This window comes from Miscanthus floridulus, unplaced genomic scaffold (genome assembly GCF_019320115.1).
Source record: "Miscanthus floridulus cultivar M001 unplaced genomic scaffold, ASM1932011v1 fs_21_1_2, whole genome shotgun sequence".
NCBI classification, from domain to species: Eukaryota; Viridiplantae; Streptophyta; class Magnoliopsida; order Poales; family Poaceae; genus Miscanthus; species Miscanthus floridulus.
In genome coordinates, this window is record NW_027096393.1 from 1 (window position 1) to 18,529 (window position 18,529).

The window sequence follows — 18,529 nt, forward strand, 5'->3', positions numbered from 1 at the left end:
GACACAAGCAGCATCGAGAGAAGATGGACTCTGAACAAGAAGTACGACTGTGATCTCATCCCGCAGACCCTCTATGAAACGCTGAATGTAATAGAGTGGGTCTGGCTACTTAGCATAGGCTTTTAACTGGTCAACCAAGGCAACAAACTGTTCGACGTACTCAGAGACAGGACTAGTTTGATGAAGCTAAAACAAGCGACGCAATAATAGGGCGTGCTCGTCTTTGGCAAAGCGGGCGAGGATTTGGCTACAAAATTCTGACCGGGTAGTGGACTCAAGTTCATCTTCTACAGAGGATAGCCAGCGTTTTGCAGCGCCCTTAAAATGCATGTTAGATGCTTGAACCCAAAGCTTGGACTCCACGCGATACAGTTTGAAGTAGTGGGTGGCTTGTTTAATCCAGAGCTTGGGGTGTTGACCATCAAAGGTTGGGAAATCAAATTTTGGTAGTTTGCCGGTATGACCTCCCCCACTTCCCCCTTGGAAAACTGACTCCTAGTGTGAGGTATGGTTAGGTGGTGGTGGTGGGCGTGGTGGTGGACATGGAAGAGGATAGGGGACAGGCGGATGGCGAGGAGACATACCCTTGCTGGGAGGTGGAATCAGAGTGGTAACCACTCTGAATTCACCATCCCGATTCTAGTGCTCGACGCGGTGCCCATTAGGCCGATTGGCTGATGATCCCGCAGATGGGCGCGGGACAGCCATGAAGTCGCCCGGCATGGCGGACTTGAGTGTAGGCGATAGCGTCGGCTTCAGTGTCGGCGACGACATCGGCTTGGTGTCTGGGGTGGATACTGTTGGAGAGGAGGGCCACGACGAAGGCCGTGGGGGTGCCATGGGTGCGCCGTCGCCCAGCATCGACGCGAACACTCCCGGGGTTGCCGACGGGGCGTCCACCATGGTGCGCTCCATGTACTTGGAGATCTTCCTGACTTTGAGCGAAAGAGAAGACAACTTGGTGACCTCGATGCGGAGGTCGTCAATCACACCATCGACGCCCGGGCACCATTCGTCGAACAGCTTGGCTACGTGCTCCAATTGGTTGAGGCGGCTCGCAGAGGAGTCTATGGAGAGCGCGACCTTCTACGTGAGATCGTCGAAACACTGCTCCTGAGCGGCAAAGCGCTTGTCTAGCTCGGTGAGGAGAGCCTTCTGGTCAGGACTCATGGCACCGCGATGAACCGTGAGGCGTGTGTAGTGATCGTGGGTGGCGGAAGGGGCTGGATCCAGATCGGTGAAGCTCACCACCAATTGTGATTCGTGGACTGGAATTACAGAATCTCAAATTCAATCCGTAGGACACAGATCAAATCCGAGTTAGACCCACCAAATCCATTTGAATTCAAGCGATCGGTGGAGTACGGAGCGCACGCGACGGATGCGAGCCGAGGAGCGGTGTCTCTGATACCACTTGTGAGTGATAGCAAGGGATTTGGGGAAGAATTGGGAAGGATTTGGAGAGCACGAAGGGGATGAAGGCGGATCCGACAGGAGCCCAGAAGGCAGGGTTGTATTGAGTTCATAGAGTTGTTTACAAAATTGTCTATTCTCCTCCTCCTCTCGTTCTCTCTTAAGTACACGGAGACAGGTATCTCCAGCACGCGCGTGCAAGTGCTCCGTCTACTTGGCCCACTCATTCCCTGCATATCGCGCATTAGGCCGCCTGGGCCTCATAGCCTTGGGCCATTGGCCATCATCAGCTTCTTCCTCCTGATCATGACGGCCGGTGGTATGGGAGGTGCTCACACCCCTCCTTTCTGAAGCAGACCTTTTAGTTTTCTTTCTTTGACTTTACGACAAGCTGACAAGCTATCCTTGATGCCTTTGAGATTGATCCGTTTGCCCTCATGACTGAATCACAAAAGTTTCCATTTCCAATGGATCCACATGGGACTATATTGTTCCAACCAATCCATGTCCAGCACTAGGTCATAGTATGGCAAAGGTAAGACCCGAGCAGTAGTTGTGAAAGTGTTGCCCTGAGACCACCAGGTGAAGTTTAGAACCCGCTGATTGCTCTGAAGTTTGTCCCCACTTGCCACTATGACCTGTATGGTTGGGGCTGGAGTGATACTGCAGTGTAACCTTTGAGCAGTCTTGTCACTAATATAAAGGAATTGGAGCTGCCATAATCAATAAGAATAAGAATCTCTTGACTGTTGACAATGCCATGAAGTTTTACAGTTTTCTTGCCTTGAACCCCTATGGTAGCAGACTGTGAGAGAGAGAAAACTGCCTCATCCTCATCACTGGAATCGAAAGTGTCCTGTTCGGGTGGACATTCAGTGGTGACCAATTCCATAAACTCTTCGAGGACATGTAAAGAAACCTTGTCTGGACACTTGTGGTTCCTGCCCCATTTCTCACCACACTTCATGCACAATCCCTAGGCACGACGTTAAGCTCTGAGGTTAGCTAACTTAACCTCCCACTTAGGCTTGGCCTCTTCAAGAGGTGGATTTCCCAGAATACCAGGTTGAGTAACAATTGTTGGCTTGGCATTGTACTTGTTGAAATCCCGATGGTGGCGCTGGTTGTAAGTCTTGGACTGACTGTCCAACACCTCGGCCTGCATAAGTGCCAAAGAGTGTGAGATCAACTATTCTCAGTTTATGCAGCATGATGGTTGACCTGATATCAGGATGTAAGCCTTGCAGAAATTTGCTGACAAAGAAAACATCATCTAGATGACTGTTATGGACTAACACTTTATGCATGGCAAGATTAAACCTATCATAGTATTCCTGAACATCAGAGGTTTGTTTGATGCTAAGTAGCTCTTGCATGGAATTGTGATATAAATCATTGCCAAATTTGGATTCGACAGCAATGCACAATTCTACCCAATTATCCACACGGTGTTGTGCTTCATAAGTTTGTAACCATAATGCAGCAATGCCTTTAAAATGGATGGTGGCAAAAGGGGCCCAACGATGTACAGGATCATTGAACATATCAAAGTATTTCTCAGCATTTTCTTTCCATACTTTAGGATGAGAGCCATCAAACTTAGGAAATTTAGCCTTGGGTAAACGAAATTCACGAGCAGGAGGAGCATGATAATACTGAATCAAATCAGAGGACACTGGGACAGTGGAAGTGGAAGCTATGTACTGACCCTTGGCCAGGGGTTGAGGAAGGACAACGGCCTTAGCCTCATACCCCTATGGTGGTTGAGCAACGCCGTGGCCTATGGCCCGCCCCTCTTCCTCGCGCGTTGGGGCCAATGGCGGAGCGGTGTTCGCTTCCAACGCCTCCACACACGATGTCAGGGTCTTGAGGTCTTTGCTGAGCTCCATGGAGAAGTGGTCGACCTCGAGACGCCAACGATTGAAGGTCTCCATGAGCAGCAGCATGGACTTCATCTGCGCACCGAGCGCATCGAGCTTCTCTTTGGCGGTCGCCATGCGGGAGGTGAGTGTTTGGGGTTTGGGTTTGCGCGCCAGTGGAAGGGGAGGCGAAGGCGGTGGTGGTGGTGGCGGATCGACCGGAGGTGGTGGTGGTGGCGGCGGATCGGCCGTAGGTGGTGATGGTGGTGGTGGATCGACCGACACAAGGGAGAAGCGGATCGGCAGGATGGAAATCGAGTTTGTGCTGGTGGATTATGGTGATGGTGGCTGGGGAAGGTGGTGGCTGATGGTTTGAGCGGCGACGGCGACGGTGGTGGTGGATTGAATCGCGTTCAACCACGAAGCGTCTCTGGATTCAACCGCAGGCAGCGGGATTTTATGAATCCAAGATCGGCAACGAGTTGGTAGGCTCTTGATACCAAATGTTACGGGCAAGATAGTTTGGAGAGGTGTGCCAGCGTGCACGCGCGGCGGTGGAGCACGGCGGCGCCGTCTCGCAGCAGAGAGCACGGAAGGAAGACGATAGAAGGAAAGATAAAATGGTTTTTGTTATTGCTTAGCTGTCCGTCCGTCCACCCTAGGGTGAAAACGGATCGGATATGGACGGATATCACGGATATTATATTTGTTTTCATATTTCTGTCCGGATTCGGATTCAAATACGGATAGTGTCAACTATGTCGGATAGGATACGATTAGATATCGACATCATAAATATGCGATTTGAGTATTCGGATACAGATACGGTATCGGATGTTGGATATCCGGACTTAGATACGGACAGATCTCAACCCCTCTAAACGGATTCGGTTTCGAATACGGTCGAAAAATATCCGTACCGTTTTCATCCCTAGTCCACCCATATAGCTATATGAATTTAGTTCACAACATAGCAAACAGGTCAAAGCCCAATATTACACCCTTCGGTTTACATACCGACTTAAAGGCCCATTAGTTAGTGTAGCCCAATACCCGTATGCACAACACAATGCCGATCCGTCTCAACCGGGGAGAGAGGGGCAGTTATCACTTTGCCCGCCCGCACTCCCGCGCGCCATTTGGAAGTTGTCACCAGACACCACTCACCAACCACCCCGTCCATCGCTTCCCTTCTCAGCCGCCGTTTCGGGCAACAGGACGCAGCCCTACACCACGTCCTGGAGATCAAACGATCGACCGGGCCGTGGCCAACCACGCTGCGATCTCCAGGCGCATGGCCATGTCGTCGTCGCCGCCGCCGCTTTCTCTTCTTCTCTGCGTGTCGCTTCTGCTCTCCTCTACGGTGCAGCAACCGCCTTCCACCCAGGCCCAGCAGCAAGCAGTGCAAGCCCCCGACCCGTCCTTCATGTTCGGCTGGCTCAACAACAAGTGGGCGTACACCGCCGGCGACACCGCGGTCATCCAGGTCATGTCCCTGGACCTCCGTGCCGCCGCCGCCGTCCGCGCCTCGCTGTCCTTCACGTTTTCGGTGAACGGCAAGGAAGGCAACAGCAGGTACGTCACCGACGTGGCCGCCAACATCGGCGCCGACCCGAACGCCTGGACCATCTCCTTCGTGCCCCTGCGCGCCGGGAACTTCGCCGCGCTCGTCGGCGAGAAGCGGTTCGTCGCCGCCGAGTGGCCGCTCACGTTCACGGTCGCCGCGGCCGGCGTGCACCCGTCCGCGTCGCGGACGTCGTGGACGTTCCCCGGCCGGCGCGTCGTCGCCGGGTCCAGGGCGTTCATATCCATCGCCCCCCGGGACGCCTTCGGCAACGGCATCGCGCGCGGACCCGACATGCCTGTCTACTTCAGGGTGTCGGGCTCCTACCTCAACGGGTCGGCCGTGGAGCTCTGGGATTTTCACTACAATGGGTGGACGGAGGATGGACGCATCGGCGTCGAGTTCAGGTCGAATGTTGCAGGCGACTTGTTGGTGCATGTTTACGGGGATGACAGGGAGCTACGTGATTCGCCTCTAATGCTCACCGTGAATCCAGGTTAGACAAGTACTCCTATATGTACTTGATTGAATACTCAAAAATAACTTGTAAACGGCTTAATTTGTGCGTTCAATTTAATGTGGAAATGTCAATAATTCGTAGCATCAATTTAATGTGCGAGCGCATAACCAGTGATGATTTCTTATTACAAAAGCATAGAAATAGAAATAAAGTTTGTGTTTATCTTCTAATGGACAGATAGATATGTTGTAGGAAGATATGCATTTTTGTGGAAATGTCAATAATTCGTCGATGTATATTTTACATATACCAGGTGTCCTTAACATAGCAGTAAGCACATGCAGCTGGAAGCATGGAATCAATACTTTGCAGCTGTCTTCCAAGCTGGAGATGTTCATATATCAGAGAGACTCCTTTGGAAATACTGTTCTGGATATCCATCCATTCGATGCTCAAGTAGTTGATAAAGCCTCAAATTTGTCCATCCCAATAGTAGATCTCGCGATGGAAGCAGTAGGTGATGGAGTGCAGCTCCTATCTTTTAATGTTGTAGAGGCTGGACAATTTTTTCTCACAGTTTTTGATGCTCAACTGGACGAAAGGGTTTCCAACACTGTGCATATGTTTGATGTTTTTGTAGGTATGCAACTTATTCTCTTTAGTTTGCTCATCAAGATGCTCGATTCCTGATCATGTCTGGTTTTGCTATGTTGCTACTTTCAGGATATTGTGATGGATCAAACAGTTTTGCAAATGGGTCTGGTTTGTCAAATTCTATTGCTGGCTCAGCGTCATCCTTTTCTGTTTTCTTGTTGGATCACTACAGAATCCCTTCTCCAGTTGAAACTGCAAGGCTGCAAGTGAAGATTTTGGGTAAAAATGCCACATCCTACGCAGACCCAATCATAACACCTGCAAGAGAACCAAATGGTAAGTATGTTCATTTAGCGGTTTAGCCTTCTATTAACCTTAATTTTTTTTAAAAAAAAAGATCCATTTTTAATGAATCCTAAAATTCTTTTTGACTTGAATGTTGAATAAATTCACTGAGACGATATCTAATGAAGGAGAAAATTCTATCAATTCAGGACCTGCTGGCCACAAGGAGGCAAGTACCCTATTCTTCTGCTTAATTTTAGTTGGTACAGATAAGTGGCATGATCACTGAAATTCTATATGTTATTAGATCATTGCTGGGAATTCAAATGTTCAAACCAGTAAATTTAATGTTTCATATACTCCCCGAATTGCTGGCGAATATGAAATTTGGGTACTGTGCGGGAACATAGTGCTAAATGGTGGAAATCCATATGCCATGACAGTTTTGCCAGGTCTGATTACCTTTCTTATGTGCCTTTTTTATCAATATTTTCACATTCATGTAATGCATGAATTCACTATCATATATTAATGCAATTGTAATTCTTGCATACTGAACGCTGTTGCTATTTCACTTGTAATGTACGTAGTATGATGATCCAAATGGATTATATTCAAGTGAAACATCAAACAAATTGAAAGGTGAAATGATTCATAATTTTCATGAATTCCAACGAGAATTTCTTCAGTGATTAGAATAAAGGACGATTACCTTAAAATGAGCCGACTATTTATGCCACTCGCATACAGTCAACTAATGAGCAGCTTCTGTCTGATACAGATTGACCTCTAACTTCCTGTACCATAACCTGCCCTTTTTATAGGAGCGGTCAATATGTCTTTATCAAGTGTTGTCAAGTTTGACCCCAAAGTAAAATTATCAGTTGAAAATGAAGTTGTTGTTCGACTTGTTGACTCATTCATGAACCCGGTAGTGTCTTTCAAGTCAAAATTGAAATTTCAGTTGATATCTGCAAGTATCACAAGTACCACTAGTTTTGTGGCAAAAGAATTTGTTGACAACGGAGATGGATCATATACTGCTCGTTATATGGCAAGGGGTCTTGGTTCATATGGCATATGTGTTCTTTATGAGGACAAACAGCTGACTCCATGTCCATTCGACGTCACCGTTCTTGCAGGTAATTTTTCAGTCGATCTGAAAGGTTCAACACATAAAAGAAAAGAAATTGGTCACATGAGAGAGAATTTTTTTTGAAAGCAAGTCACATGAGATAGTTAAGCTCTAGTTGGCAGAAGATTAATTGTCTCGTTATATACTGATGAAATATTTTGACCATTCCCGATTTCTCTGCTTGTTTGTCGAGTAACTCTGATGAACTGTATCTCTCTTTGCAGATGAATACTTTTCAGATGTTAAAAATGATACTGTTTCAGTGTGGGAGGATGAATCCATTTCCTTTGATGTATTGTCAAATGACCGCAGTGCAGGAAGTAAAGTGGAAATAGCTAACTCATCTTCTGTAAGTTAATGCCATGAAATATGTGATTCTTAATTTTTCCACCTCATAGTGATGATCTCTTCTTTGCTACACCTGTCGTCAACCCTTGCAGCTGCACATGCCAACCATCTTAACTGAGTTTTGGCAGTATCATTGTTGAACAGTTTTACTACACGTCGCTTCGAAAACAAAGGAACTTGTGGCAGCAAAACATTATATTGCAACTGATTTCAATTTATAATACTATCCTTGAATACTTTGACCGGAGACACATGCCAGTTCTTTTCTTCTTTTAGATAATGGAAAGTCAATTCTGGCCTCTAGCTACATCTTGGCAATGCACACAGCCGGTCTTTATGACAAATGTTCAGCATAAAACTGATGTCAAATAGGAAATAGGAAGCTATAACATGAATAAAAATCTCAAGCATTGCAAGATTAGAAACAAATATCAAGCATAATGTACCCTAGTACAAAATTTCCTATGGGGTACTTATTACTTTATTTTCTCATTACTTCACATTCTGACTTAATGATATCCCTTTTCTCTGAAGCCACTTCATGGGTCAGTCCTGCAGTCCAGCAAAACCTACCGTTACACACCTTTCGAAGGATTCTTTGGGAATGACTCATTCACGTATACAATATGTGATGAGCATAACAATGTCGTCACTGCAACAGTCTTCATATCTGTTCTCTGCAGACCACCTCAGTTCATATCTTTACCCGACAAGTTGCATGTTACTGAAGATACAATTAGCCCATTATTTGGGTAAGCCATAATCTCTTCTACCTAAGTATTGCATACTTGTACATATTATTATTCTTAATTAGCTATAAGCGTAAAGTTTGACCTCTTTTGTTCTCTTTCTAATGTAATCAAATATGTGTATGTTTTTGGCAGTGGGTTTCCAGGGATGAAAATGGTGTATTCAGATACAACTGAAAATATATCTGTTACAGTGACAGCACAGTCCGGGAGTGTGTTTTTTGACCCAGTGCGAATTAAACTTCAACAGCTATCAGATGATGTACTTTCAATCGACAGCAGAGGTAGAGGTGGCAAAGACCTGATGTTACAAGGAACGATAGAAGTGGTAAATGATGCACTGCAGTTTCTGCTGTACAGTGGGTACTAATCAAGATTCTGACTCTCCCTGGTCTTGAACAAGCCCTATATATGTTTTACAAAGATCTTGCTAGTCTTTTGCGGCGGTGCGATGCGCATGTATTCATCTCAATCCACGTGTATTGAAGTGGATTGGAGTGGAATTGAACTAAATTCCATTCCATTCCACTCCAACACATGTGGATTGAGGTGGATACACATGCATCCAAACAAGGCCTGCGTATGGTAACCATGCATATCAATATGTGCAGAAACGAAGACTTCCACGGAAACGATGTTATATCTCTACATGCCTCGAGCAGAAATGGTGTACGAAGAACTCAGTTCCCAACCTTCGTTGAGCCAATCAATGATCCTCCGGTGATACTTGCTCCAAGTTCAATTTTCTTAAGTGGGAACCAATCAATGGAAGGACATAAAATATTTGATAAGCACAGGGATACATTTCAATTTTCCATTGTTGAACCTGATCTTCACAATTTCCCAGGTACTATATATGAATTGATATATGATATGCATGAATATATAGACTGTTCATGGTGTTGTTTATGCACTATACGAAAAAACATTCACTGATGTAGACTAACAGATTTTATCTTGCAGGGAACAAGTCTTCCTTTTTTCTAGTGCTCTCGCTAGAAGTCTTGGAGGGAACGTTAACAACCACCTTGCCGTCCAGTGCCATCGCCACTGCATCGATGAAGACTGAAGGCGTTAACGGTTGGCAGACGCTTCAGACATATGTGACCATCGCGAATCACTTCGTACTGAAAGGAACTGCCATCAGGTTCCGTGGGAGCGTCCAGGACTGCAACAATGCAATGCAGCAGTTGCATTACCGAGTAAATCCTGAATCCTCAGATTAGACATCAGTTGTTCGTTTTGTCACATTTCTTGCCCTTTTTTTACAGTAGATAGATATGACTTTCTCTTACAGGGTCCAAGGCATGGAACAACGTTGTCCATCACTGTGAACGACCAGGGAAACCATGGATGCTATCCTGACTGTTCAGAGAGAATGACGATGCCACTTACCACTGCCAAGACTATTCGTCTAGTGCCAGTCATCAAAACAAAACATGTGAACTCAAGGCGAACTATCTGTAAGTACAAGAACTGGTGATATTCCTGGGCATAAAACTGAAATTCCATATAGTGTGGAGCTCATTTTGATTCTGTGCTGCGATTATTTTCAGTGTTTAGATGGTTGGCTGCAGCTGGGATCGTGATAATGCTATGCCTTGGCTGTGTTCTCATGTGTTGCCTATGCAAATGCATGAGAGCTTTAAAGAGTCAGCGAAGATACAAAATCTATGGTAAAATTCGCACAACGGAGCAAACCCCATTTCGTCAGCATGTGAGCATGTTACTCTCTGAAACTTCCATATAGCAAGCAGGGTGGTCTGAACAGCCATCATTTTGACCTTTTGACGTTCTTTCTGATAGTTCGTTTTTTTGTTCTTCTGGAAAAAGATGGGTGCTTCACCATCGCAATGCGCGGACGCTGGATATTGCCCTGCTACTGCAACTGTGCCCCAGCTTGGTGCAAACAGATCAACTCTTCGTCAGAGGTAAGCAATGTTATTCGCTATGACTTCACATGTTTCTGTCGTGAATTTTAGCGTCAACACAACACAGAACTCCAAATGCTGCAATTTGCATGTGGTTCAGCGTGCATAAGCAAAACCAGATAAATTTTAACAAAGTAATCCAAAACCATCTTCAGCGAAGAATCAAAACATTATATTTTCTATGTTTTGAAATCACACGAGTCCCCTAATTGCCATTGTTCTCGATATTCCAGGTCTCCACGTTCATGCAGGCAAGAACTGGAACTCCAGCCAGTCTCTGGGACCATAAACAATAGAAATGAAGATAGCCTTCCTGTTACAGACAAGGACAAATAGGCATTTTATAATTTACCCGTTGCTCGAACCCAAGCTATCTTCTGCTCATCCCAAAAACTTGTCTGATGCCACTGAACGAGTTTTCAGTGTAATAGGAGTGCAGCAAAGAGTGTAGCAGAATGTGAATAAAATGGGGGAAACGAGATGGGTTGCGTGTAACTGTTTTATTGACAGCCACTACAAATTGTTAGGGTTTCATGGGAACACAAGCATGCGGCTTCTCAATCTCAGATGCTTCCTTTCTCAATCTCAGATCTTCCTTTTTCTTGTAAACGGCAGACAGAAGATTCATCATACAGGCAAAATAGTTGATCAGCTACTCACATGACTGACATTTCCGTGGCAAGTCAGGAGAATGACTGCTAACTCGTTGCTTGGTCTGCTGGATTGATGCATGATCTGGTGCTTCATTCATATAACGCAAGTGAATGCAGCAGCAGTCCACAATCCCGACACGTGGTCTCGCACAGAAACCATAATGAGGTACTACGGCTTCGCTCTCCACTGAAATACAGAGTGAACTAGGAGGTACTGAACAGGCTTGCTGGGACCTAGAACATGGAATGTCCAAATCATTACCCCAATTCAATAATTTAATATATCAGCATTCGTTCCCATAATAACTGTTAGAAAAACCACGAAAACTATGACAATAGTTACGTTATTTGACAAGCCAAGTGAATTCCGTAGAGGAAGATTCAAACTACCTTCGCATTGTGTGGCATGATCTTTATGTCATGAGGTGGATGAAGCCAAGATTCAGGGGCATATGATAAGAAGTTCTCAAGCTTGCTCGTGTAAATATCGGCGTATTGATGAATGTGATAGGCAAATGATGATTCCCTTCCAGTGTCTGTAAGAAATGTTGCACCAAAAGAGCTATTGAACAAATCTCGCATCCCAGATCGGCATTGTCGTCTTTCTGCATTCAACTCATCGAGCAATGCTCTATAGACTTGGCCTTTCTCGGTGCTAACCACAGTTGCGTGGACTTTCCCAAGTAGATCATGTATTATACTCAATTTTGCCTGCAATGCAAGATATATCGAGTAGATTGGTCAGCATCCATGTGGATGAAATTCATGAACTAACAAACTACATATGTGATGAGAGGAACCAATCATATGTATCAAATACAAAAGGTAAATGCCATCAGTGTATCTGTAGATCAATTCATGGCAACTGATTGCCCGTGTCATGTTTTAGATTTTGCATACCAGGAGGATAGAGCCTATGATGTACCAACCCCAGTGCCGTACAGCATTTCACAAAAGAAATAACAGCAGCAAGAAGTGCCTACAGACTAAGTGAGTCGCCTGAACCAAACCCTGCAAGTAGACGGTGAGCCTTTCGAAGTGTACCGGCCAAAAGTACAGCATGAGCAGTTTCCTTCTTGCAGTCCCAATCTTAAGAGTAGATATTTGTTACCACCTCTGGATCCAAAATTCTTGTCTTTTTGGACAACAACATGTCTCCGAAACATTTGAGAGATATTGGTAGTAAAAGTTCTAAAAGCTCGTCCAAAACAACAAGAACTAAGAAACTGGAATACAAACTTAGCTGGGTACACTTCCGTTAGAAGTGCCAGCTAAGTGTAAGGGGGACAAAAATAAAATATTAGGATATCATAAACATGACAAGCAGATGATATACCTGTTGGAATCGATAGTTGTCGCTGTTTTGGATTTCTATTTCATCCTGAAGTGACAAAGCATGGAACATTGTCAAATCGTACAAAATATATTGTATGAAAAAATGGTGTGACGAAGTCAAGAAAATTCCAAAACAGAAATCTTAAGGTCTTAAAAAAACAAATACAGGTGTGTTCATGTTCTCTAGTAGCATATCCAACATATTCAAGATCAACATAACATAAGAGACTACTATTTTGAACCTTTCAATACATTTCTCTTTATTTTGATCTATTCTCAACTCAAAACTTCTTTGGTACCAACACTCCAATAGGATCAAGGTAACCTTAGATTGAGATATTCTAGTCAATAGGTGAAATATGAAAATGCTAAAGCAATGGTGCTTGAATTTCATACAACAATGCCTCATGTGTGTAAAATTATATCTCCAGTAGAAAGAAAAGCATCTACCTCAAGTTCTCGAATTACAGCAGCTGTTCGCCAACCAGCTTTTGAAGGTCCTCTCAAGTCACTCAAAAGATGGTCACCAAAATATATCACCTAATACATAGCCCCCAAAAAATGAGATGAGAAATTCGAATGAAAATTTTCTGAAATTTAGATTTGGGCAGTCCATGTTTGTGTGAGCAAAAAGATCAGCCAAATTTATATATTCAGTCATCAGGTTACTCCAATATACTATATCAGAAAAAAGGGCGTACCCAGTGCAGAGAGCTCCCGCTCTGTGCGGGGTCTGGGGAAGGTTGTCAGTGGCAAGCCTTACCCTCGCCTGTGCAATGCGAGGAGACCGCGACTCGAACCCAGGACCTTCTGGTCCCAGGCGGTAAGACTCTACCGCTTACTCCAATATACTATATCAGAATATAGCAATAAGCAAGAAACATAATCAACATTCAGCAGATGAGCACAAAGGGCATGCAATTTTTTTACTACTAGCTTCCACGATACAAATGGTATTATCAACTATATTGATTTATATAACTTGAAAAAAAATACAGTACAGAATTAAGGGAGAGAAAAAAGAGTGAAAGCTGTATCACTCGGACAGAAGACAATTGAGAATACAGAAATTGATTCTTCTTTAAGTTCCAAATAACCAACCTCTGGGCCTCTCCATTTTGTGATCTGCAGAAATGATTTCAAACAGCCATTGTAGTATACTTGATCTGGCAGAAACTTGTCAACTGCAGTAAAAGCTAAGGTGTCCTTTTGAGTGTCATACACCCTACAATACAAGTAACCATAAAAATAGTTAGGAACCCAGGATTGAAGCAGATGTGATAGTGCTATAAAAGGAAAAAATACAATAACTGGCGGCAATATAAATCCAGGTCCTTAAGCGCCTGTACTTATTAACACTACTTTCCATTAATATTCAAAGTTTAGCAACAGACCTACACAGATGCATCAGTGCAAAAAAGAAAATTAATAATAACAATAACATCTTAGCAAGAAGGATCCAAAGTAATATTTTCTGGTTAGTAACACATAGATGCTCCACAGAACCTGAACGGGTGATCTGAGTTATAGAAAGTTGGTTTATTTGCTTGAGCAATCACGACATCAAACAGCTCCCTCCAGGAATTTCCATCAAAATGTTGGTCCTGCCCAACCAAATAGTGAAATAGTCATGCAGAGAATATGTGAGTAAGCAAAAATATTTTTCATAATACGCTGACATGAATACATGATGCATTCTATTTGGAATAACTCACCAAGAAAATTACAAGAAAGACACAAAATTAATAATCAAAAGAGTGTCATTTGTACTGCATACTAATGTCCCCTGTGTAGTGGTAGTATACAACAAACTCTTAATAAATGCTAGAAACAAAGGAAGGATGTATTATGTATATGCTAAATGTTCACTTTAAGCATCAAGAATATGTGTCAAGGGCTCAAGGCCAGTGCATGAATGGCTGGCATGTGTCAAGTTAAAACATGATTTCATATTCTCAAATCAAACAGGTAACCCTTAAAGAAAAAATATACAAGGTCAAGATGGACCTCAGAAAATAAGAAAAAAGGTTATATCGAAAAATATGTATGATTTTCATGAACCAAATAGAAATCTGTTGTGGTTCAAAATCTTGCCTTTAGATGCTAAACAATATTGACAAACATACAAGCAGATTTAAATTTAGAAACAAAACCTCTAGCAAATAACGCATCCCTCCATCTACAAAGTAGAAAGGCGAATTAGTAAGAAGAAATAGCCTTTTCCCTTTCTCTTTAAGCATCTTCAAGAAACGGAACACCTGGCTCTGCAGGTCACAGGTGAGGCAACAGTCTTAGAGATAACATATCAGAAAGAATGCCAGAAACAAGCAGCAGCATAAGGTTAGATCATTGATATTTAAAACTTCAGATTAAAAAAATCAATAAAAGTGTGCCACCTACTTTTTTTATCAGAAATTTCTGAGGCTCAGAAAGAATTTGCCGGTGAATTAAACCACTTCTGTGAACATGCTGAATCGATTTGTTTACATCCTCGTATACGTAAGATGGATCAAACTCCAGTTTTGCATCTATAAAGTGCTGAACAATATCAGCAATCAGACATGCCTGTGAAGAAATGATCATCCCATAGTTAGAATTAGAATGTATTATGGCGGGGAATAAAAAAGACGTACCACTCGGGTCATATTTCCAGAGGAAGTGCATATAGATCCACCTTTCTTTTGTTTCTAGGTCATAGATTAGTTCACTTCCCCTTCTAATTCAATAGCCCTTTTCCAAGTTTCTCGTATCACTTTTGGTTTCTATTTTGGTTAGCACTACCAGAGACAGGTATGGAATCGTGGAAGAGTTCGGTTCATTTCCTTTTACAACTGATATGGTCACAAAGAAAGTCAGTTTAGTTGCACGGTATGATCTCAGAGAAATTACTTAAATTAAAAAAAAAAAAAAAAAAAAAAAAAACTCGACCTGCGGGGGGTTATGACGGCCCCCGGGTTTTCCGTTTAAGAAGAAGATCTTCTCACACAGATCAAGAAAACCCCCGAACCCCCGCCCCCATCCTGACGCAGGAGGTGCCGTAACCCTGTGAGAACCGGGCCGGAGCCTTCCACTGCGCTTTGGCACATGGGGACGGGCGAGGGGATTTTTTTAACCTCAGCCTGAAATCCGCTCCCACGGAGAGTCGAACCCAGGACCTGAGGAGTGCCGCTGGGTCACCTAACCAGTACATGATACTAAATTCAGTACATAATAGCTCTAATTACTATTATGTGGCATTGTCTATAAGTGCAAAACATCGCTCCACATGGCAGGTCAGAACTACATGCATAGCTACATGCCCTTGAAGAATGATCTAATACGCATAAAGTTGATATATGAAAACAGAACATATAAAATCTAATTAACTTTTGAACAAAGCATTAACCATACTGGGTGATAATATGGTGGTCCAGTTGACATGCCTATAAGGCAACTGATAGCTTACTATTCTGTAAGTAAAACGACACAGAGTAAAAAGAAAAGAATACAACTAAGGCTCAGATGAATCCAAGTGTACCTCACTAAAACAGAAGACATCCATCAGCCCAACAAGGTGATGAGCTTGATCTCTGCCAATATGACGTGTGCCATAGAGCTCTTTTATCTCACTCAAACTCAGCTGATTAACAAGCATTAAGGTAAGAAATTGTATTAATAGGATGTCAATAGACATATTTTTACATAATGTAATTATTGTTGGAGAAGACAAAGAAAAAGCATAAAAATATCTCATAGAAATTCTTTAAACTATCAACATGTGTAATCTATGTTCAGATGTATTTAACTAAATACACCAGCCAAAGTTTGAGTTCAACAGTTAATAAACAACAGACAGAGTGGTTGCTCATGAGAAGAGAACCTACATATTTGCATATCAATATCCCAAATATGTAACTAATGCATAAACCAAAAAACAGTCAGCATAGACAAAATTCTAAATATAGTATGACAAGAAACTCAAGTATGCATGAGCTAGTCTTGCAAGTTGGACGCAACCGTTTGAGAAAAGAATGGTTAAAACAATGAAGTTTGAGATCAACAGACAACCACTGTCAGACAATCTATCACATTGTGTGAGCCTAAATGTTTACATATGAATTAACCCAATAATAATGGCGTAAACCAGACAACATCAAAAACAAGGCTAACAAACTTCTCAATATATATCTTGTAAAGGAACTAAAGCATGCATATTTATTTAAGTAGAGAGCATATTACCCTCTGCCGCCCAAAGAAGCAACCATCTGGTTCAATAGAGCCGAAGAAATCAAGCTTGAGAAGGCACCCTTTAAGTCTGTCATAGTACAGACCCCTGATGGGGAAGGTGCGGTCATACTCGTACTGCAAGCAACTCTCAGGATACTTCAACTGCAGAAAACATCAGGTCCGCTCAGAAACCACAAACGCAGCATTCTGTCATCCATGCAAATGATGCGATGACACCCAAGGAAAAGAGAGGAAGCAAACCTCATTGACCAAGTGCATTTTGGCAAGATCGTAGATGAGGCACTGCAGGTGGTCGGAGTAGTGCGACAGCGTGTAGTCGTAGTCGAAGCCGTAGACCTGGAGGTCGTCCAACTTGACATTCTTGTTGACGTAAATGCCTGAAACCAGCGACAGCGTCCCAGGCCAGCAATGTTAATAGTCGGAAGAACCGATCTGTTAAGCAAGACGGATAGGAGGATAGGGAAGCGAATGCGCAATCGAAATTGGTTTTCCCAACCTTGCGGGTTCATCTTGGGCATGTCCTTGATGGCGGCGGGGATGCTGAGGTAGTTGCGCTTGGCGTCCTCGAACTCGCGGCGGATGCGCTCGATCTCGTCCTCGCCGGCGCCGGACCGCAGCGTGGTGGAGAGCGTGCAGAGCGCGCGCAGGCCTGTAGGGAGAAAACCACACCCGCAAAGTCAAGAGAGACGCAGTCAGCAGTCAACCCCACCCCCGCAGCGGCATTCCGTCGAACGGCTCGAGTGCAACAACCTCGCGAGGACCGCAGCGCCGTCGCAGAGAGCGCCGGCGACAGGAGACCGTAGCGGTCGAGGAGGTGGAGGCGAAGGCGAGCCAACGCCATCGGGGGACCTGCCTCGGTTTGTCGGTCGGCCGCCGGCGTGAAGAGAGAGGGGGGACGCGGGAGGCGGCTGTTTTTCCTAGGCGCCGACGGGAAAAGGTCGCGCTCGTAGTTGCACGGGACAAGGCTGACACACCGGGCCAGCTGCGGCACGTGTCCTGTCTCTGACGTGTGGGTCCACATGTACGTCCCGCCCAGCGGAGCTCGTGGGCTGGTGGGGTCGCGCGGCCTCTTTTGCGCGATCCACGAGGCCTTGCACTGCTGTGACCACGCAAGTAGGGGCCACCGGGCCAGTGGCGCACGGCGCCCATGAGAAAAAGGAGGCGCCGGGGCCCGGGGTTAACAAACTCCTCGTGTTGGTTGGGGTAAACCTGGCGGCCCATCTCGATCTCAGCCCAAACGCTGGGCTCCCAATTGTGTGCCATTGGTGCAGATCGCGCAAGTTCTCCCGTCTGCCCATCTGCGTTAGGTGCGTATTCGATGGACTCGACGCCACACATCACGACCTCACTGAGTCACGGGCAGGACAGGTCTTGGAGTTGGGCGCAGAGGGGCGGCCGCTTCAGGCCCGCGAAATGAAGGGCCTCTCACACGTACGGCCTCGTTTGATGCTTTTTTTTCTAGATCGTGCATTAGCAGTTTAATTAACACGTTTTTCATTAATTATAAAAAGAATAGGAGTGTTACACCAACGTATGCGAACGTCGAATAGGTAGCAAGTAGTAACCCGTCAATCACCTAAACGCATACCCACACAAAGAGAAGTACAGTGTGATTTACGGTAAAACGATTTCGCAACTAGGAAGATCGTCCTATCTATGCGGCGTGCATGGCGACCCCACGCGGACGCGATCTCCGTGGGAAAAGTACCCGCATCGCCTCCTGCTTGGCCGGAACGAGGGAATCAGATCGCCTGACTTCACCCCTCTCGACGTATGGCTGCAGTCACGGAAATCCGACTGTCCGTTCGCATCCAACGGTGAGACGAGGGACGCTTCCACTAGCAGGCCACACGAGTAGTCCAGCCCATCGAGGCCCACCAATCCACCAACAGAGCACACGCATTCTTCTCTAAAAAAAAATCAAAACAGAGCACACGCATACGCATCTCCCCATGGGCGACGACTCGTCCTTTTCC

At 44.7% G+C, this 18,529-nt stretch overlaps 2 protein-coding genes across 3 annotated transcripts; one reads left to right on the forward strand and one right to left on the reverse strand.

Annotated features, from left to right (window-relative positions):
- The first annotated feature begins 4,537 nt into the window (after positions 1-4,537).
- On the forward strand, positions 4,538-10,708 carry LOC136530827 (protein GAMETE EXPRESSED 2-like). Of its 2 annotated transcripts, none has more exons than XM_066523542.1 (15): positions 4,538-5,332; positions 5,610-5,936; positions 6,020-6,226; positions 6,385-6,404; positions 6,483-6,627; positions 7,000-7,317; positions 7,535-7,659; positions 8,193-8,410; positions 8,543-8,770; positions 9,019-9,254; positions 9,371-9,609; positions 9,705-9,870; positions 9,964-10,124; positions 10,241-10,338; positions 10,572-10,708. In XM_066523542.1, the coding sequence occupies exons 1-15, from the start codon at positions 4,567-4,569 to the stop codon at positions 10,672-10,674; spliced, it is 3,357 nt and encodes a 1,118-aa protein (XP_066379639.1). In that variant the 5' UTR covers positions 4,538-4,566; the 3' UTR covers positions 10,675-10,708. The 2 variants fall into 2 exon arrangements, with proteins under 2 accessions (XP_066379639.1, XP_066379640.1); XM_066523543.1 differs by having other exon boundaries at positions 5,628-5,936.
- LOC136530828 (uncharacterized) lies at positions 10,676-17,522 on the reverse strand. The gene is made up of 13 exons (XM_066523544.1): positions 17,304-17,522; positions 17,050-17,202; positions 16,794-16,930; positions 16,545-16,694; positions 15,844-15,945; positions 14,727-14,891; positions 14,480-14,590; positions 13,833-13,930; positions 13,428-13,551; positions 12,777-12,866; positions 12,328-12,372; positions 11,382-11,702; positions 10,676-11,225 (listed from the first exon to the last, which is right to left on the reverse strand). The coding sequence occupies exons 1-13, from the start codon at positions 17,392-17,394 to the stop codon at positions 11,196-11,198; spliced, it is 1,617 nt and encodes a 538-aa protein (XP_066379641.1). The 5' UTR covers positions 17,395-17,522; the 3' UTR covers positions 10,676-11,195.
- Between the last annotated feature and the right edge of the window lie 1,007 nt (positions 17,523-18,529).